Here is a 22,319-nt window from a genome sequence, read left to right as displayed (position 1 = left end):
CATTTGAGCATTCAAGTGTCGCAGCATGTTTCCAGCCAGCCATTTTAAGAGAGTTTCAACACTCGTGGAGCATAAAAAGAAACCGAGCTTGTCCTATTATGTCAGTGTCAGAACACGGCGTCCGAAGATTAACCTTTTCTCAACGCCGTCCCGGAAAAAACGGGTTCTAAAGTGGAATGTGGAACTAATCTGGAGGGGAAAAGATTAATGGTAGAACTGAAATGAGCAGCCCATCAACACAACATAAAACTAATCAGCACCCACTTTGATTTGTTTTTAATAATAATCTGAAAGATCTGGGAAGAAAAGTCCGTTTAATTGATACAATACCAGTTTAGAGTGTAAGGAAGACACCAGCATCATGGAACTATCATAAAATCTGGGCTAAACGTTCATATTTTAATTTACATTTTAGCAGATGTTTTTGTCCAAAGCGACGCAACGTACGTAAAATATGGGAAAAACAGTGCATTAAATGCACAGAACATCCCTCTATCACGTCTCTTACGAAGCAAAACACAACAAAACAAGGCGAAAGGTGAAAAAAACCCCACAAACTACAGGCTGACTTTTAAATAAGCTCCATCTGTAACACTCGTGCTGCATTCTGGTTCATCAGAGGTAAAAGTGTGAAGTCACAGAAGAATAACAGCCTGAGAGAAGGTCAGTTCCCTCAGAGGCAGAGAAAGGCAGCATTAGTATGCCTTCCACGCCGCCGCGGCATTATCGGCCACAAGCAGCAGCTTCTCCCCCTGCAAAAACACCAGCGAGTGTTTCCTTCCACAGCACCACTGGATGACAGCATGTGTGGAACAAAGGTAATGGGCAGAAATATAAATATTTGCCATCCCCACCAGACTTACATTCAGTTGTTTACTGTAAATATGGTTACAGCCAGGAAACGCGTTGTTTCCTGTAATGTCGTCCGAATGAGCCGACAGCCTGCTAAAAACAAACCCGCTGGCGTTTTTCCTTCAGGAAGATGGCGCTGAGATTAAGAGACAGGTCTGCCAAAGCTGCGTTACTCAAGCTCTTGTTGACGTGTATATAGCAAACATGATCTCTCATGACAACCACTGGCGAAGGCTGCAATTCCACCAGGCACATGATTTATGTTGCAAGTGCTCAAAGAGGGGGGAAAAGGCAGTTGTCCGCCAATATTGAGTAGGAGCAGAGGCTCTCTTGAGGGATTTGCACCGTGCTGGAAAAGGCTCATTGCATTTCAGCTGGGGACGAGGTGAAACGCCAGCACCATGACATCTGTGCCGCCAGAATTGCTGATTAAATGACGGTCCGACATATTGACCTTACTCCATACAGAAACGTGCAACTCACTGCTCAGATCAGTTTAGCTTCACTCCTGCAGCTCCTGTTATTTATAGAGGATTCTGAAAACCCCACTATGTTAGCGCTTTGCTAACATCGCTTCTCAGCGATGCTAATCTGTGCTGGTAATAAACCTCAGACGTGCCTGAAGAAACTTAAAATCAACCAAACCTGACAGAGAGAATTATGCTTTTCTCTCAAAACATCCTGTGTTAACAGAGCTCAGTCTTCTGTGATTTATTCCCCACTTCATCCTCTTTTTGCTTATTGGTCTGGCAGGGGGCTAAGGGCCTCCCAAGAATGCTCACTATTATTTCAAGGACAGTTTCTATGGAGAGTTCACTCGCTTGGCTTTGTGAAAACATTTCAATGAGGCCACTGACAGGTGGTCTTCAAAAGAGCAAGGAAGCATAGCTGGCGAGTGAGGTAGAGAACCGAGTGATCCTTTCACACAATCTTCCCCTTCTTTGACAAGACTGGGGGGGGGGGTCTCTTAAAGGTTTGGAAGGGAATGTCCGTTTCCTGTTGACCTCTCTTGCTTTCAGATGGAAAACAGCGTCAAATGGCCGTGCTGAATGCCACAAAGACATAAAGCGTGCTGCACAAGATAAACATTTATCACCAACCATTTATTCATCATGGAGCTGAAGAAGCCCTGCTTTGGGCCGCGTGTGTGTGTGTGTGTGTGTGTGTGGCCACGGGTAGGATGGGGAGTGGGCCTCGCTGGGATGGTTCTGGACTGTTTGGCCAGAGGGTCCCCCTCTGCGTTCTCACCCCCCCCGGAGCAGAAGCCAAGGTATTCTGGGCCGCGATTCAAGAGCAATAAACCTCCCCAGCGTTTTAGAGATGACATTTGGAGGTATCAGCATGCTGAGTCTGGGAGGGGTCAGTCCACCGCTCCGCTGACATGACCCTGAGAGCTGCCACTGCCTCGTCTGTGCTCGGGGGGTTTGTATCAGCGCTGGGCCTTAAAATACCACAGCGCTCCCCCTCCTCCCAACTACGCTTCACTTGCCCGCAGAGTGACTGACACATAATTCACTTCCCTTCTCTTCATGCTATCACCTTTTCTTCCCTTGTAGACCTAATGAGCCAAACTGTGGTTTCTGTTTTACGTTCTTGGGCCGTTTCTCCTCGGAGCCATACATACGCTCACACGTGCTATTTAGCTGCTACCCAGATATAGCTAAACAGCTGCGGCATCTGCGCTCGAATTTCACCGGATGACACATTTATTCCTCCTCTTCAGACAAGATTCCTGTCAGCTGGGAGCAGAGGTGAGGATTGTGCGAAGGGCTTTGGTTCTTTCGCTCTTTCCCCGGTGCTCAGTGAGTTGGGTGAGGCTCAGACAATTACCATGAGGCTGTTGTTCATTTACTCCCACAAGGCCGAGAGGCAGAGGTGATGAAGCAGCTGTTGGTTGGCATGCGAAATGAAAAAGCCGTGTGTGTGCACGTGCTCTCTCTCTCTCTCTCACACACACACACACACACACACGCACGCACACACACACTAACAGTTGGAGATGAGACTTGTCATGCAGAGAAGTGGCAGACTGCTCAACTTCACTGCTAATCAGGATGCCTCTGCTACATCTTTGGGGCCTCTGTTCCTCTGGTCCTCTGACTGGGTCCGCTTGATTTCCTCATTTGGTTCTCATTTGCTCAGCTGCCCAAAAAGGAGGAGGAGGAGGAGGGGGGGGGGTCTGCTTTCAAAGGTCTCTCTGGGAAAAACAGCAGAGCGACAGTGCAGTTTGAAGGAAGCAGCATCTGGGGTCTCTTTGGTTAGCCAGTGGGCTGTTCGGGGCCCGCACCATTAAAATGACGTAGAGGAAAATCGTGCGGCTGTGCTGTCTAATGTAGGGTGCAAAATGCAAGACAGCACTGGCGACTGAGAAATTCAAAACATATTCCAGACCTCGCATTTCAAAACAAAACCCACAGCGGTTCCTGAAGGTGACACAAAAAAGAAACACGGAGCTTTAATGAGAACAATAAGACAACACTGAGGGCAGAGCAACAACAGAAAAGGTTCCCATATAAAGGCTCCAACTGGAACCTAAAAACTGACAAGACTGTGTGAGTAATAATTAACCAAATAATCCAGGAAATACTTGGAGCTTGCTGCCGGGATGTGAGCATCCAACCTCAGGAAGACTATCATTTTATCATGCTTTCTGTGGAACCGATAGCAGGTTTTTGGCAGATCTAAGAGGAGGCTCGAGAGAAATCAAAGCGTTACTGGAAACCACATCGTCCTCCCACCACCATCGTGCATGTTCCACCTGCATGATCCTCCCCCATCTTCATCATAACAAGGAAAATACCTGAATGCTCCTCTTGCTCCACTAAGCCAGATGAAGTGTAATAAGAAAAACTAGCCCCATCAGGTCAAACCACTGCTCTATTATCCAAAATAGCAGCTGGAAGAGGGCGAGTGCAGGCAGAGGACAGGCTTGGACGGAGAAAAGGGGGAGGGGGGAGGAGGTCAATCACTCTGTGGGAGGCAGGGAATGAGGGAGCATAAACATAGTACTGGTCCTGGCACTGAGCCATGTTTGTGTCACTAACAGAAGTAGCCTTGTCCACCCACCCCCCCCCCGATCCTCCCGCCCCAGCACCAACACCCGCCTTGCACTCGCTCTCTCGGTTTGCTCAGAAACAGTCTGGAGGGGGGACCGGCTGGATGCTTGGTAACAGGAAAAAGGCTGCAACAGAGCAGAGTAGGGGTGAATCAGCCAGCGCTCAGGGCTGGAGTACAAATAATAATAATAAAAAAAAGGGTTGTGTGGTTGTGTGGGGGTGGGAGGGGGGCACCCAATGGCTGGGACTGTGCTTTGGGAATGTTAATGAGGCAGGGAACTTTTTGTCTGTTCCCTTCCTCCGAGTGAACCGACGAGCGGCACCGTGCATGTGTGGGCGATTTGTGCTCGGCATGCCCGCGGAGCAGCGGAGCGCGGGCCGCTTTGAAGATTAGGTGTTTGCGCTATTTCACATGCACGGCAGTGAGGGCGGGCTGCTCCTCAGAACCGGCAGAAGCCGGCGGAGCGTCTTAAAATTAAATAACCTGAATGCGGTTTTGATGAAGGGGGAGAAAGAAAATCGAAGAATCGCAGAGTTCGGTTGCACCGCACTGCAGAGAGGGAGCCCGGTCTATTCCCAAACGGCAAGCTGGGTGTTATGAGGCACGTTGTTGTTAAGAGGAGATATCTCCCTTCTGCATATTCCTGGGGAAAAACACAAATCATGGCCACCTAAGAACTTCCTGCCAACTGCTATTCTTGTCGGCAGTATCGTGCAGCATGTGTGAGTACCAGCACCAGCTCCCGGGGCAGTCAAGACATATCCAATTACACGTTAGCAGCCAAAATATGTATTGTAACAACAGCGAGATCATTTTTTAAACACAGGCTTCACTCAAGCTTTGAGACAGCAATACCTTTGATGTTGAAGTATCACCACATCGGCTATGAAAACATCCCAGATCAAAGCAGAAAACCTTCACTATTCTGAACCATATTCACAAGCCTTAAATATAATCTGTCTCACTAGCAAGCAGTTCAGTTCAGGACTGCTACGCAGACCCTGATCCTGGCTGGTTCAGACAAATTATGAGAATGAGTTATGAGTTAATTACACGAGTAAGATCTTTAATGCACAAAGGAATGAGCAACAATAAAAAAAAGCAGGACGCATAAAGCAAATGTCACTTCTGAGTCTATTGCTAAGCTATTGCCTTGATACTTGGATTCAACTTGACAAAGGTCGTCCCATTATTGAAATATCTAGCCACGCCCACTTCTGTCCCATTCCTCTATCTTTGGCACCCTTCCCGGGACAAAAAAAGACCAAGGCCTCCACCAAGGCCTGACAGTGTGCTTCTTCCACACCTTAACCTGAGAGCTCTTTCCTGTACCTACCAGCATCTTCCTACCAAACTGTGTAGACGTGAGTTCAGGCCCGGCTCACAAACTAACCAGCCAACAGAAAATGGAGAATTTATCCTCCCTGGCAACGATCACATGGAAAAAATGATTCAGTTCTGCTTGTGTCACACGGCAGACAGACACATGCCTGCATACATGTAAATTTCATATAAAGTAAATTTACATAAACTACTGCTTTTGAACAAACTGGACGTGTGTCATGGACTGTGACACAGCGCCAGATTCCCGTAATAACGCAGCACGTCATGCCCTCTACTTACCGTCCTCGGTTTCCTGCCATACGATGCCTTCCAGATTGACACTGGTGCCTGGCTCGCAAGGCCCCAAGCACTCAGGTTCAGTGGCCAGGGCCACGTCCGACGTGTTCACGGCCACGGATCGTGTGCGTACCATTATCTGCTCACATGGCGAGGCGATCTCACTGTTGCCTACTGTGGCCAGGAGGTGGAGGGGTGGAGGGGCTGGCGTGGAGACAGGAGATTCCATCTGTGAAGGAAGGAGTGGGGGTGGAGAAAAAGAGAGAGAGAGAGAGAGAGAGGGGGAAACACATGAGGTACTTCAGAATTTCTATATAAACACGTAGAAAGCAGATGTTAAGATACTGCTGCCATGAGGTAAAGTTCACAAAGTGCCGAGCACACGAACGCATCCTGATTTGCAAATGGTGCTTGAAAGCAATCTTAATCAGGAAAATAGACGTGCCCTGCTGAGCGCTGCAATACAGCGCTGTCTTCCCTCCGGCCTGGGGGTGATTAGCAGCCAAGGAAGATGAGGATGGACATGTTAACTGCTTCAAATGCCTCTGTGGAAGGACAGCATTAGTTATGCAGGATTGGTCAAACAATCCCTCCCCCACGCTTTATCCTCTGCGCACAGACACACAGCCAAACAGGATTTGGGACACCGAATCATCTCTCAGGCTGATCACTCATTAATTCCCTCAATTAAAAAGCTAGTTGTGGTAGCGGAGTGGGCTGCTGGGGGTCAATAATTGATTCCACCTGTTCTGACATACTGTGACAGCAATGGAGAGATGGTGGGCCTACTTAGAGAGGGGAAAGGAAAAGGATGTGAGGGGGTAGGAAAATAGGAGCAGCCAGAAAACTGGCAAAAAGGAGTGAGACTGATCGTTATTTAAGGGCTGCCGTGACGCCGGGCTTAAGGCTCCTCATGCAAGATAACCGACATGAAGGGGGTTGAGCTCATGACTGCAGGAGAAACCTAGTTATTAATGTGACATGAACACTCAGGAGCACCCCCCCCCCCCCCAACTGAATCTGAGTAGACTTGAAGGACAGAATGACAACCAATAACCTGACAAGAATTCACTACTAACCTACAGCTCTGTGACTGTTTACTTTTGTTTTTAGAAGAGACAAAAAGTCTTTATCTTTTTCGTAAATCGTATTAATCCCCGATCCAGGATCCTTTTTAATCTGACAAACATCACTGAATCGCCAACGTCAGCCCCTGATGAAACGCAATATTTGCTCATTTCTGGCCATCAGACTTTCCGTAATATCACGTTTTACTGGGAAAAAAAGAGCTAATTAACGCGCAGGGAGCGACCGAAAAAGGGGACTGACGACATTGTAATGACACGGTGCCCGTTTCTGCTGCGTGACAGGGCCAGGCTGCCGGCCAGCTGAGCGAATGAGACAGGACAGGTAATCACCTGAGCTGTCAACACACCGCGTTCACGGCTCTTATGGAGAGACCACACGTCAACCTCTCCTCCAGAGTGACAGGCGAAAGGTGCAAACCGAGACCCATCTAAATTGACTCAACTCCGCAGAGCCAGAACTGATTATCTGGCTGGTTTATATTTAGAATTTGCCGAGTCTACTTAAGTTAATGACAGCCTGGAAATATGTCTGTTCTGTAATGACATATGATCACTTCTGCGTGATTAATCGTGACCAAACAGCCCAGAAACAAACAGAAATAGTTTCCTGGAATAATGCGGTTTAAGGAATAAATCTGGATTACAGATAAACCACTAATTTCAGAAGCCTTTAAAGTTCATTTAAATGTCCCATTTTCAGGTTGGATCACATTGGAATCCTGATGCAGAGAATGCTGAAAAGAAGGGGACATTTAAACTGTTAAAAACTGTTAAAAATTGGAAAAATTAGAACGTGTGGTAACGCCGGAGCGAGCATAATAGAACCTGTGTTCCGAACAGGACCACAATGGAACTGAGACCAGGAACAGTGGCTCTCTTTTTCCAGCTCCTGTCGATGGATGAGCGAACAAAAGCACTTTCACTGTAGATTTGCAGAATGCGAGCCCACACACTCAAATGCCTCACATCCTGTCAGGGGGTTCCAAACCGCAGGCAAGTAAACGACACGACTTGTCAGTTTACGCAAGGCTCCAGCAGATGCTCAGGCGATGCCAAATTCCATGATTCCTCTCCCTGACATTGCAAGACTTTAAGACACAGATTTAGGACCTCCCCGCCCCCAAACACACACAAACCGCAACGCCGGAGTGGCACGCAAACATTCTCTTCACTGAAATTCAATGCCAGCGTCTGGAGAAGCCCGTGCTGGCAGGACAAATGTTTAACAGTCTGACAAACATCCCATTAATCTGGGCCTGGTGTTGAGTACACCTCCGCGCGCTGACACAGGGGGAACTGTGCACAATCATTTGCCCTTGGCAGCCAGACGCACGCTGCACTTTTTACTGGACACATTAACTGCAGCTTTAAATTGTTTATTAGAGTTGGGATTAAGAAACCGAGCGCAGAGTTGGGGCGGGGATTACCGAAGGATTACGCTGGAGTGTCGTGCCTAGACACCAGTCTCGGATGTACCAAAGTGGGCAGTGTGTAGCTGGGGGTGGCTGTCCCCCACTTTTATCGAACCAGTCAGACGATTCAGCCGTTTGAGATAAAGTGTCTAAGGAAATCTATACTGGAAAGTCAACTTTCTTCTTTAAGAATACATTTCATATATATATATATATATATATATATATACACATATATATATATATACATATATATATATACACATATATATATAGGTACCCCAGGGTGAATGGTGACGGGCTATGCTTTTGTTCACTATGCTAGTTAGTTAAAATCAGACTGGCTTCAGCCTTTTCTTGAAGAAAATTGGTCTCCTCATTGTTAAAGTTTGCCACATACTGAGGAAATTGTTCAGTCCTATATACATTAGCTCCAACGACAAGCTTTTCATTGATGAAAGGCAACGGCTTTATTATAAATAGAGCAGATGCGAGAACACTATGTGCCCTGCCGTGGAAAATATGTTATGCTGCAAAGGAATTTCACACAAAAATGTTGCACGTTTATTCACATACTGGGTGAGACGTGTTCACAAATGGTCACAGGAGATGCGTGTGGAGGTGCATGCTGCAAGAACGCCGCACCGCTCGTCCTCATTAGCTCAGCTTAATAGCGAGAAGGCTGTTCAGATACCTCAGCCTGGGCCGATAATGTTCCCCTGCAGGATCGAGTGTTCACCCTTTCATACCAATGTTGAGACCTGCATTTAACCTGAGGCAGAAGTGGCGTCCTGAAGCCAGGTCAGGTGACACACACTATTGCCCCCTTTCACTTTGGACAAAACACACACTTTTGAGCCGAGGCAAAGGGTACAATCAACAGTCCTTCTCAGATCGAATGAATGGGGTATTCAAGGATTCTTATCAGCTTTAACTGTGATCAGCAATCATGGAAACACCCAGCAGGGACACGCACATGTTCCCTGTGAGTAATTGGTTTTCTGTCCATTCATTGGGACACGCTCAGTCTGCATTGAGATTCTGAGACAACAAAGATATCAAAATGTAATCCTCATCACAGGCTTGGTGCTGTTCCCACCAAGGCTATTGTGGATGCGGAGCCGTCGGGTGAACGTTTGTCCAGCGGATGCTCTCCGACCTGATCATTCCCAGGAAATCCCACCACATTCAACATCCAGAAAAAATGAAAACATGCATCGTGAACTGAGAAAATGTAACCCATCCTGACACAAAGGTCCATTAAGTAAAAGGGATCCTTGCTGAAGTGCTGTTATTTGCCGGGGGTTCACTGTTCCTGCCTTAATTACGTAATTCTTTTTGACACTCGGGGGACGCCCTGTGAACATCTTTGGTGAGTTAGTGAGGTCAGAGGAGATTAGAGCTCTGCGCTGTCAGTGGTCGCTGACTCTTTCGACACCGCTGAGCCTCATTTAGTGGAACGAGGGGACCAGATACACTTGGATTCACATGTGCAAACAATGTTGGGGACGAGCGTCTGTAAAACTGCTGAGTCTAGATTAACTTCAGAGGAGTGCCATTTTAACTCAGGCGTTTCTCTGCAGAGGCCGATTATCAGCATGTGGCCTCATTATTGGGCAGCTTTTAAAGTGGGACATTATGAGAACACAACAAACACAAACTCAGAAAAACAATCTATGATCAAGAAAAGGGAAGCTGAACCAAAAAAAAATGAGAGTCTTGAGTTGTAAAAGCCTTTTCAAACGCGCCGCAAAGCCATGCCGACATTCTTTTTTAGGGTTGGAGAGAACAGAGAGAACCTAAACGGGGACACCTGATCGAAACCTCGGGCTCTGTTTCTAGGCAACTCTCCTCGGTCTTAGCTGCTAATTGTGCTTTCAGGAGAGCACAACCGCACATGAATAATACAGAGAGGAAGCGGAGCTGTGATGAAGTCGGTCACCCACGACCTAATATCTCCCAGGCATAATGAGTTAGCCAGGATCACTGGAAACCGTTATTATCCCCCCCATATGAAGCTTTACGGGCCCCGAGTCATGCATAGAAATGATGCATTTGTCATATATGGGACTTGAGGAGAGCCAGAAGATAAATTTGTGTTCCACAGCCAATCGGGGGAAACATGGATCAGCACGATCGCAAACATGGAAACATCTGTAGCGCAACAGCTTCCTGCTCGGCGACGGGCGCGCTTCCATCCCGCAGCGGCAGCTGTGAATCGCAGCTTCACCGGCGAGGTAGACGAGTAACGCCTCCACGGTTGCTGTTAATTCCAGCGGTAATCAAATGGAACGTCGTCGTGACGGCTGCCTCACCAAAGGCCTTTGATTACAGTGGCGGTGAGAGGTGCACAAAAGTCCTGGAAGGAGGACCTTTTCAGAGGAGAAGGCTTTACCAGTAGTGACACGTTCACTTGATGATGAAAGCACCAGCATGCATTAGTCAAGAGACAGCTCCCACAGCTACCAGCTGCATGATGGGAAGTAAAAGTGATATAAAAAGACAGAAGGCACTGGGGACTGCAGGGGAGAGGACTGAGCCAAGATAAGTGGAGCTTACTTCTGAGGCAGTGGCCCCATTTGCCTGTTCGAGGGGAAATAAAATCCTCTCTTTGCAACAATTAAACTCCAGTCAATTTGGACTAATTTGGGAAAAGTGAGGGTTTGTTTTCAAGCTTTTGACTCATTGAACGTGCGTGCTCTTGGGTTGCTGGTGCGTAGAATTTAAAACCTATTATGTTGGCTTTTATTTTGGACTTTTTCAGCGTGTTACTCCACTTCTTGAATCTGCCCTTGAATGCCTCGGATTTCCATGACTGTGTAAAAAGTTCAAATATCCAGCAATCATCTAGACCCAGAATAGAAGCATGGAGCTGGAGTACAGGGTGGCCATGTACTAAATAATGTTCTTATGCAAGGGCACTGCAACCTTATTCAATATAACCACAGAAAATTCGCTACTTTTGTATAAAAATGATCTTTTTTCTCAGCTCAAAGACGGCTGTGTTATCAGCTTGTACCGCTGGGATCCACAGTTGTGTCCTTCAAGCATTTTAATCACATTTATAATGTTGGAAAACTTGCCTTTGCTGCCTGAACAGAAAGAGAACACGATGGATTCAATGTCTGCTTGCTGTTTACAGCTGCCCACGATTGAAGCATTGTGGCCCCGACCCGATGAGAAGTCCTCATGATACAAAGTTGCCATAGTTAAACATTTCCTATCCTAATCGTAACCCCGAGCCATCTTCTGAACACAGGAACAGATGGGAAAAGTCAATCTCCCCTCGAGGGAAGAAATCTTCCTCCATTTCACACTACAGTTCCACAAACATGGCAGCGGCTATCAACAGTCCCTTCAGAGGAGATCTGAACTGTACCTGCTGAGCTCTGAGCTCCTGCAGCCAAGCTGCTCGTCTGGTTTGGTGACTGGCTCACGCGCACGGCAGGTGCTCCGGTGCACTTTTCCCTCGTCCTGGTTCAGCTTGACCTTGTCAACCTAATTCCTTCCTTTCGCCTCCCTGGCTCAGCCCGCACCCCCGCCTGCTATTGTTTAGTATATGACAGGGTGGGGGGTTGGGTTGCAAGTATAATGGGGGTGGGCTGCTGGGCATCACTGAAACCTCTTCTGGTGGAAGGACGGCAGCAAAAACATCGACTGGTGGTGGAAAATATGGAAACGTATGCTTTCATCTCTTACATTTTGCTTTCTTGGTTACTGCCCCGAATGTTAGCATGTAAAATACACAAAGATGTGGTCGGGATAAGTATTCAGACTACGGATTGCTCGGGAGATTATTTATTATATTCCAAAACAGTTGGGTTTCTTTTTGGCAGTCAAAATGTACGTGCCCGAGGCGAGGTAAGCTGAGGTGAGGGATCCGGTTCGGTCTTTGCTTAAACCTTTAGGCAAACAGATTAGCGTTAGCCTTCTGGTGCCAATCTGAACAAAAACAGAGATTGTTGAGCATTCTGAAGCACATGATGTGTTCTTATGCTCCGTGTCGACATGATGTAGCAACCGAGCTAAAGCCCGATGTTTACGGAACAATACCGTCACCAGAAACTGAAAGGGTTGTTTCTTTGGCGTGCTCTGCGTTCACACACAGACGGTGTGATTAATGATGCGCGTCGGCGTGGAACCACGATAACACCTGCACGCCAGGCCACTGGTTGGCCACGTAGGTCTGCAGTGAAGAAAACTTCTGAGTATTTACACCGATGATGAGATGAATTTCCACGGTAATTGCTGAAGGCTCTGTAGGATAACCTCTCCCCTTTCTCCCATTTCTCATCCTCCCACTCCGACCACAGGTCAGTTGACAACAACAGTATTTGTTACAATGGTTATCCACATTCTAGCCAAGGTCATCCACTTGCATCTGACAGGGAGAGAGCTCGTGCTGGGAGCTGAAATCCAGATAAAGAAAGCTGAGCCTACAAGGATTTCTCTCTCACCGGTCCTATCCGTGGCCGTAAATCTTATCGCACGGCGCAGAAAAACCTGACAACAAACCGAGAGCCTGTCATCAGCAGCTCAGCCACACAGATTCCCACCCAAAGACCAACGATTCACTCTCTGTGGTCTTTCAAATCGGAGGCTTTGGCTATGGATTTACAATCAACCTGGAAAGAAATCTGAGTCCAACCCAGACGGGAGCCTACCTTCTGGAATTTAAATGGCCACGGCAGAAATATACAGACATACTATCCAGAAACAGTTCCAGCAGAGCAACAAACACATTAAACACGGAAAACAAGTTGTTATTCAGGCTGTGAGATTTCCCCAGAGCCACCAACCTCAAACTATTAATAGATGCTCACAGTTATTTTGTGTCCCTTGTGTTAATGCACTGCTGCTGTGTGTGTGTGTGGGTGTGTGTGTGTGTGGGGGGGGTGCGTTCTTCAAATAATAGAAAGATGTTTCTAAGCACATCGATGAACTGGACTTACACGGTTTATTTCCTTTCCTCTTCGTGCTAAGAACACTGCGGGACAGACTCGTCGCGTTCAGGGATCCAGAACACGAGAATGAAACTACGGCAAATAATTTTCACAACGGAGGTCTATAAATAATAAAAGCGCTAATAAAAAAAAGGTCTGCAGATAGCTGGGAATCCCTCAGTAGGCTTCTAACATCTATTCTCAGCTTGACAACTTGTAAAAAATGCAGTAGCACTTTCAGCTGTTGAGAGAGAAAAGCAGATGATAAAAGGTGAGGGGTTAAGGCCACGGCTGTGTTAGTACATGTGGAGGAGCGGTCTGCAGATAGCGCTTCAGCTGCATTCTCCACATCCCTCACGCTGCTGCTGTGGCTGCAGCTTGCTACTCGGACTGACCTCCGTCGCTGGCCGTCTCACAGAGCTGGTATTGAACCACGTCTGGCCGGTCTGGACTTTGATCCGAGCAACAGCTGAATGCTCGCATCGCCTAGCAACCTCAATGACCTGTAATTAATAAACTGCTGCAGCTAATCCTGCAAGCTAACGCCACAACTTTAAGGAGTTGTTTGCAAGTTTGTGGCCAAAGCGTGTACTGCAATCATAGCACACACATAGCAGAGGTTGCTAGCTAGGTTGGAAATGCTTTTGACTTCGTGACTGGAAGGTCGGTGGAGGATGGCGCAACAAGCCAAAACACAAGCCGTGACCCTCAACATTATTCCTGAGCTAACACTTCACTGTTGACGCGAGGAATTCAGGCTGGAATACTGTCGTCATTGACATTAGTAGTTGAAATCATCATGGTTCCTAAATATTTTGTGAAGGTTATTTCAACATCACTATAGTTGTGTCTTTCATATTGCTCATTTCAGTTTTGCACCAAGATGACAGAAACAATCTTCTCCCAGTGGTGGCCTAATGGGTGGTCTGTGTCCGGGATCTTTCAGGAAAAGTGTAGAACTGCAGACAGAATGCACGAGTACGAACAGGAGGCTAATGATCCCATTTGTGCACGGGTGCCGCAGGCAAACGTTTAGAGTGTTTCTAAATGTTTACAGCTGTGGACACCATGTAACGCTGCACTTTCGAGGTTTGTTCCCGCTCGACGTCTCGCATTAGCGGACCACGCACGGAAAATCTGACTGCTGGTCAAATTATTTGATTGCATAACCTTTATTCCCCTCTGTTCATACTTATCCACGACTGATGTTGCAAACGCAACAAACCGCGTCGAAATGCAGCCATGAAAAGAGTGAAAATGAATGTAGGAAACAACAAATCAGGGTTGGACGCCGTCATGTTCCTTAGACATGGACTAAATGCACCGTTGTGTTCCTACAACACAATGAAGCATCGTGTCGATGCTCCTGGCAGACAGTCCTGGAACTAATCATATCTGTGTGTCCTTCGCGTCTCGAACAGCAATCCCAAGTCCGAGCATAGCGAGGAGGAAAGTGAAACCAGCTCTAACACAGCAAATCTCTGCGTGATCTGCCAGCTGCTTAGCAGAGGTCTGCTGCTCTCAGCCATCAGAGTTTGATGACCTTGTTAGTTTGAGTGCCTAATCTGCTAATGCCCTGATAAAAATAAACAGTCAGTGCAGCCATTGTAGTCTCTTCGTCCTCCCCGACTGCAGCTGCTGTCCATAAACACAGACGATACCTCCATCTCCATTTATCGGGGGGACACGCGTATCGCCGTTACTTGACGTTAGACGTTCTTTAAGGCGAGACTTGAAACTCTAATCAAATGTCCCTGCACAAATATACAGTGTGGATTTAATTTAGTGCTAGTTACTAATGCTTTAGTTCCTTATTTTCAATATCCTGTAGCCTCCACTCAGCCATGTCGCTTTTAGCCAAATGATTTATATCAGAGACGGGACTGAGCTGAATAATTAAAGCTGCAGTTTTCACAGTATAATCGCTTTTAAGCTGTTTTCAAATCTCCAGAGGAATCCATGATCAGCACGAGAAGTTGTGTATTTTTTACAGGAAAAGGGAACCAAGAGGAGCGACTGATCAAATGGCCTTTGACTGTCACATCTTATAATGTAGCCCAACATGTTAGCTTGGTGCACCACCAAGGGCCTGACGATCCCCCAGTCTGCCGACATCCAGGAGCTAATTCCTACAGGGAGCTGCCCTTCGGCCCTTCCCGCAGCGTGCATGTGTGTCGTTTCATTGTTTACAGAAGCGGTACAGGGAATGTAGCGAAGCTCATTCTCCGGGTTAATGCGTGGGAGAAAATGCATTTCAGTGAGACATCAGAATGGACCGCTAATTCAGGAAGTTTGTCCTTCACAGGACCATCACCACTCGACCCCTCAGTTCGGAAACACCGCAGGACTAAAACAAGCAAATGCCTGAATTATTCATACATTCATATCGTGGACAACCAGCAGACAGACGCTGTCATTCACCAGAGAGATCTGAGGCTGCTCTGAGAACCCAGCATGTTCCACCTTTTAAAAGCTGTCCAGCAGTGACCTGACCAGGCTACAACCGGTTTTAAGTCTTTATCCGAGGCTTTAATGGGCGCATGCTACTGTAACTCTGCCTCCATTCTAGGTTGCATATATCAAGGTTTGTTTTATCAGACACCCCCACTGTGAAAAATAAGTTTAGAATAGAGTAAAATGTGATTTTACAGTGATGGAGAGATAGCACCCATTTATCTATGAGGAATGTGCTCTTTTCATCAATATTTAATAGGCTGATGCAGTGTGTAGAAATAGCTGGGCCTGTTCCTCAGGCACATTAATGCAATGTAAAGGCCGCTTAATAAATGCGGTGCACAACCAAATACCTCAAATGAATAAAGAGTAAAGTGACAGCAAACGTGAATGAAGCAAAGACAAGCTGAAATAGAGAAAGCAGCCACGCTGATCTGACAGGCAGCCTCTCTGCCAACAACAGATAATGCAGCGTGTTCTGTATTCAAGGACGCCGAGGCGTTCTCCATCGAGCGTATCAGCGCTCAGAAGACGGCGGCTGTGGCGGCGGTGACTTTGATGCATGTAGTGCTCCTGTTGAACAAAAAGAAAATGGCACGAGAGGAGCGGCAAACTCGGTGCCAAACATCCAGCATTTATCATTCAAGCTATTAAAATGCCTCCTTAAGTAAGAAGACTGGAGATGATGGTCAACAGCTCCAACAGCATAATCCAAATGCATTTAAATGTGCAATGCACACATTATTTCCCTGCGAGTTTCTGCTTTAAAGATTTAAGAGATTCGGTGGTTGTGGAGCGTTCAGCTGTTGGCCCGGGGCCCCCGGCACTGAGTCATGATTCTTTACCTCATTCTTAAATGCCCTCTTTCTCCAGCATGTGGAGCACAAAGGGCTTCAGGGTAATAATAATACTCACGGGACCCGTAACCAATGAGTAAATGTAGGGGAAATGCCGCCCAATGAAAGAAATAAGCAGAAAGTGGAAACATTGACACCTCGGTTTATGAAAAAGATTAAGTGAAAAAAGAATATTTCACAGTCGCCCTTTAAGGTGGACTAATAGTGAAGGACTGAATGCCTGTAGTAGTCAGTTCTGTAGCCTGCGTGGAGCATCTGTCAGTATTCTTATTTGCAGGATGGTGTCAGTGCTGCGTGTTTTATGATGTTGTGACTTCCATAATGACCAACAGTGTGTGGCATTGCTTTCTTTTTTAGATGGCAACAACATGCTGCGCCTCCACATGGAGGTTTAAATAATCTTAGAATACACATAGCATTATTGCACCATTAATATTACACGTTCAGCTTTAAAGTGAGTCAAGTAGAGCATTTCCAAATACTGTTCTGTGCCGTGCACGGTGCAAGAATCCATCTACTCATGAATGTTTGACATTGGTCCCAGAGGACGGACGTGTTCTCCCTTTAATTTCTATCAACGGTATAATCCCCTTTTGAAAGCCTTTTTAGGGTGAATTAGAAAGGCCCTGCATTCAAAGAGATGAGTGGAAAGAAGGGGGTGGGAATAATCACAAGGGCCTAGCTGTCTGTGTGGATTAGAATGGGAAAGAAAATCCTTTCATCTCAGATCTGTACTTCCAATCTTTGGAAGCATGTATGCACACTCTCACCCACAGACACGACACACAAAACCTCAATGTCTTTCTTAGAAAATGGCTCGGACGTGTTTTGGGATACATGAAACACTTGTTTGAGCTTGAGACAACAAATTCCCAAACACTCCAAACGGGCACTGCAGTCACTGGATTAGAGAAAAGCTCGTATAAAAGAATTGCTCTCAAGGTTGACCCCCCCGGCTTGGCTCCAAGGCCCGAGCGAGCGCATGATCCGGCGTGCTTCTCCAGTTTCTCATGCTGAAACGCAAACGGCTGCTCTATTTTCAGCAGGCGGACTTTAGACCGATGACGAAACCTAACGAGAGGAATAAACCCAAAGATTCCCCGGAACATCCAGAGCCGAGCATTTGAAAGATAAGGAAGGGGACCGTTGAACGGGGGCTATTGAACGTGGCGGCTGTTCGCCTCAGGTTGAAGGCCGGCGACGGCGGTCAGCTGTCTCCAGTCTTGGAGGCGTGACGATGACCAACGCTGGTGGAATTTGTCGGCCCATCGCTACACTGGAGACCCTGAACAGCAAGGCGGTCGGTTTTAGACCCGCTGGAGTGTGTTAGCGACCCTAAAAAAGCGCCACGACTGTCAGTACAGAGTGGCGTTAACGCTGGAGACGCCCACAGTAGCTCCTTCTGGGTGGTTTTGAAGGTGACGTCATATTTTTTGGCATATTAATAAATAACCTTATCCGCTTCAGCCGTATCGTGAGAGCCATTTATTTGCTTTAGGCCCTTTTCCCTCTTAAGCTGTTGCTCAAACACAAAGAAGATGAGGAAATATCAGAGTTCATACGCATGAAAAATAAAACGTTGATACTTCTTACTGGTGCTGAAGAGGACGTGAGCTGATCTGATGTAATATTGCTGAGAAAATAAGGTCGCGCAGACAGGAACGTGAACATTTTTCCTACTTCATTCCATTAACAACAAATTGGCTCCAAACAATCCCTGGAGGAAAGGATTAAGAGAGGGCAAGACAGACACGTAATCCTCTCCATAATCACTCCTTGCTCAAACACGGCCACGCCGAGAAACTCACAACATTTTACACGCCGTCGTCATCGTACACTAGAACGCTTTATTGTCGGTTTTTATTATAGGACGAGGCTAAATTTAAGGGTTGCGGCACCAAATGAGATAAGGGAATTGTTTTCACGTGGTCCAAAACACACGCACAAACACGTCCCGCGGACTCTTTTACAACCGTGGCGAGGGAGGACGGCTGAGCAACCTCTTTCCTCTCTGCTAGAAAATTCCAGTCGGGGGTGGGTGGGTGTGTGGTGGACACGTCTGCTCCTCCCCACTGTGTGGGTTTTGTTCTGCTAATCAGACCACATGCCTCAAGGATTCAGGAATCCAAGAGCTCTCAGCCAGCGCCTCTCATTCCACATACAGCGCAGCAGCCTGTGACAAACTATTCAGTGTGTTTGAGGGGGGGTTAAAGACTCTATCCATTCATAACGCTGTTCAGCGCTCCCTCCCCTCCTTCCCTAATCTCCTTCCCCTCCGTCCCCCCCTCTTAGCAAAGCAGAGCACTCTTTTTTGTCTATGTGTGCACTGCAATCGAGGTCTGAGCAGTCTCAGGGTTTATTATTAGACCGAGGTCCAAAAGCACACCCACCACAGCTCTAAATAGCAGACGCAGAACCGAGCCCACACTGATTGGTGCGATGCACATCTTGATTTTTTCCCCCCCCACTCGTCCCATTCTGCTGCATTTCCACTCCGTTCCCCCTCGCCTCTCTTCCTAGTCACGCATGGAGTGGCAAAACGAGGCGCGCTGAAATCTGCAGGCTGACAATGGGAGGCAGCTGCTCGGGCTGCATAAGTCTTTCATGAGCTGAATTAGTCGTACAAGCCTTTTTCGCTCCCTTCCCCCCCACCGCCAGTGCCTCCCTCGCATCCCGCTCATCCAGACGCAGAAATCCACCTCCTGGAAAGCTTGGGATGGGGAGGACAAAGCGTGACACAGGCTTTGTTTGTATAGAGGCAGGCGTAGACGTATGTCAGTGCGTTCAGTCCCCGTGCAACCGTCCCAAATTTACACGTTCTCCTGGTAAATTATCCACCCATCACTCCTAAAATTACGATGTCAAACATTTACCAGGTCTGCAAAAGCGCTGACAGATGGCTCGTGTTAATTTCCCTCTTTCAGGGGTCTGGGTGTGTTAGGCAATAGTAATAATAAATACAGATCTACCAATACTTCAGATTAAAATCTAGAAAAACATGACAAGTTAATCCAATTACACTGATTAACTAAATGTGACATCTTTTATGTAACACAAGAGCTACTCATGTATAAGGCCTATCAAAAGGAAATGGGGGGGGGGGGGGGGGCAGGGTGTGTAAGTGGGAGTCACAGAGTAATTTCCCCCAGATTCGTCAAGATATGCTATTAAAAAAGCAACAACATGCCATTCACACCGCCAGCGCCGCGTCCTGAGGTTTATATTTGCACTGATTATCCCCACGCCCCGATTTGTTGCCTCATGAGTAATTAATGTGTGCATGTTTGTGTCGCCTGCCCAAGACGGCTGGTTTCAGGGAAAGGATGAAATTATCCAACACGTGACAGAAACGGTAAATTATTCAACTCCGAGCGCTCCAGCAGGGGTGCCAGAGTTGTGATGGTACCGTAGGCGGCTGGGAGCTAAAAGCGTCTGAACATATGACCAAATAAGGATTAGCATGGAAAATCTGTGGGTTATTTACCCTTATTGTCCCATTTCAAGATTGGAGGGAATTATGTGTTGGGAGTAGGAGTTTTGATAAGGTCGCAAGCTTGAGTAAGTGATAAAACAAATGCCTGCTAGAAAGAATTTAGAGAGCGGAAAAACATCTAAAACATCAAAAAGGCAGAAAGAAACACAGCCAGCACAGCTCCCCCAGTAAGAATTTGATCCCTGCACTTCTGAGGAGCTGCTGCACTCATTCCAACCACAACTTCCAAAGTTTTTATTTTTCCAGATTGGTCTTGTGGTCAACGCAAGCTTACTTTATAGTCAATATTAGAACTGACAGCAAATCCCCAAAGCCTCTGGTAAGTGGAGACACCGGACACTTTCTGGGCTAAACATTCACCAGGCGACTGCAGGCGGCGTTTCAGAGCAAAGGTCCGATTCAACTGTCACATATTTCCAAAGGTACGCTGGGAAGCCAGCTGTGCAGTTTGGACCGGTTTTCAGTTCAACTTCACAACTTGTGACAGCAGAAACATGACAGGGTCAAGCCCAACTTAGCCCCCTGATGTATACAGCAACCAGCTGTTACCTATGGGAGACAACACCACCGCGCACCCAAACTAGTCTTCTTCATTCACGGGACTTTGGGTGCAGTACGCAAGACTGCCCCTAAGGATTTATGTTGGTACTGCATCATCATAGATGTAACCTTTACAAAAAAAAAAAAAAACACATGACGAATGAATGAAGACCGTAAAGGATCGTTGGGGGGTTTTGTTGATTGCAGTTATTAAGGGTTGTAACAGCAGTTTATGGGCATTTATGAGTTTTACTGTCAAACATGTGACTCTTCACACACCTTTTTTTGAATCTTAGCAGCATAGAGCGAGGGGGTGGGGGGGGCAGCAATCCTGGGACATATCTGCCGATGCTAACCAAAACGTATGTGTCACTGTAAGCTCCACTCTCTCTGCAATGACATTTTAATATCCACTGTAATGTCTGTTGATTTAAAAGAACGCAACAATCCTTACATTTCCTTCCAAGCTTTATCATGTCTGTTTTGCCTACGAGCTCCGACCGGCACACGTTTTAATGAAGGTAGTGGTTAATGGCAGCTGTGAAAAACAATTAGTGTCAAATGCTTCCTTTCTGCAGCAGCTCGGGCCTCCCCGAGGGCGCACGGCTCACACAGGCAGATGCAACAATGCAGAAATCGCAGCAGTAATGAGCAAAGGCTGGGAGATCATTTATCAGCTATCTGTGGAATCCAGCCTCAATAATACAAAATCACAGAGTTATCTGTCTGAAACAGCTTCCCAAATGGGATTCAGTGGCTGCTGTAAGTAAAAACTCGAGCTATTGGCGGATTATAGCCAACATGAATTACCTTTTTTTCCCCTGTCTGACATGGTGTAAAAGGACTAGAGCTCAACTATATTGTAGAGACAATAAAATACAGAGTAAATGCTTCTAATACACACACGAGTCGGGGTTTAGGATGTGTGGAACGTGCGTTTAATAAATCTCTGCTGTTGCGAGTACAGGAAACTGTCAAACCTTGGCTCTTTTCTCACCTCCGCATAGCTGAGAAATGACACCACGCAGTGAGTGAATCAATGTTGGCCCTTCGGTGTCAGAAACCCTCAGAACGGGTCAGCGCTCACAAACCACACACATCATAGCCCGGGAGTGCGAGTTGGGCCGTTGAATGCCAGTAGCGCATAGAAGCAGCATAGAAACACACGTGCACGCCAGTGGTACCAGCCTTTGATTGTTTCTGCTAATGCCTCTTGATGCTAGCCTGAGGAGGTGAAATAAAAACAACCCAAGAAACTGTGTTGGAACCCCTTCACCCCCAGCGATCAAGGAGAGCCCTGGCTGAGCTCCCACCCTCTTTCTCAAAGTAACATTGCCGGTGTAATTTTCCAGGAGAGGTGCTCCATTTATCAAGGCTAGCACAGCCAGGCGACTGAAGAATGCCTCGCTCCTCTCGATTCTTATAATGAGAGGTGGGAGAGTGAGGCGCACTCTGAGGTGGTTAGCGGTTGTGTGGAGAAAGTCGAGATGATTTATTCAACATTTCAGGGCCAATACTTTGGGGAGCTTTAACTCGGGACACTGAATATGTAGCCACGCTATTACACGTCTGCGGTGGAGAGCAAGAATGCTGATGAGACACATACTAATTAATGTTTGAATTACACCAGACAGGGGGCAGCTAGTACTTTTAAATCTACACTCGTGTTCAGTCATTTTTATAAATAATACACTCTGTTGTATTACGTCTCCTTGTTTGACAGCAGCATAGCCATAAATACAATATTCACAAAAGTGATCCGTGTAACCTGGTGTAACTGTGTCACATCATTAGCAATAAGGTTAAGACATGGCACAAGATAATTACGATCCCCTAGAAAGCGCCACAGGGCAGCAAAATGAGGTCACTAGTCATTTACCAGCTACTTTCTTACTTCAGAATTAGTAACTTTTTAAGGTTTCCACAAAATCTAGCCTTTGGTAACCAAAACTAGCATTAATTTGGATTCGACTGTCACATGGCTGACAGAAAGCAAATGTCCC

The 22,319-nt window shown here is 46.8% G+C and overlaps 1 protein-coding gene across 1 annotated transcript in view; it reads right to left on the bottom strand.

Moving 5' to 3' along the window:
* Window positions 1-22,319, bottom strand: part of LOC130521790 (zinc finger protein 609-like) — a 51,988-nt gene that overhangs the window by 13,073 nt on the left and 16,596 nt on the right. Inside the window, exon 3 of the mRNA XM_057025590.1 lies at window positions 5,533-5,758. Within this exon, the coding sequence (XP_056881570.1) occupies window positions 5,533-5,758 (226 nt within the window). The remainder of the gene's footprint in view (window positions 1-5,532; window positions 5,759-22,319) is intronic.

This window comes from Takifugu flavidus, chromosome 2, assembly GCF_003711565.1.
Source record: "Takifugu flavidus isolate HTHZ2018 chromosome 2, ASM371156v2, whole genome shotgun sequence".
Lineage (NCBI taxonomy): Eukaryota > Metazoa > Chordata > Actinopteri > Tetraodontiformes > Tetraodontidae > Takifugu > Takifugu flavidus.
This window is presented reverse-complemented; position numbering and strand designations above follow the sequence as displayed.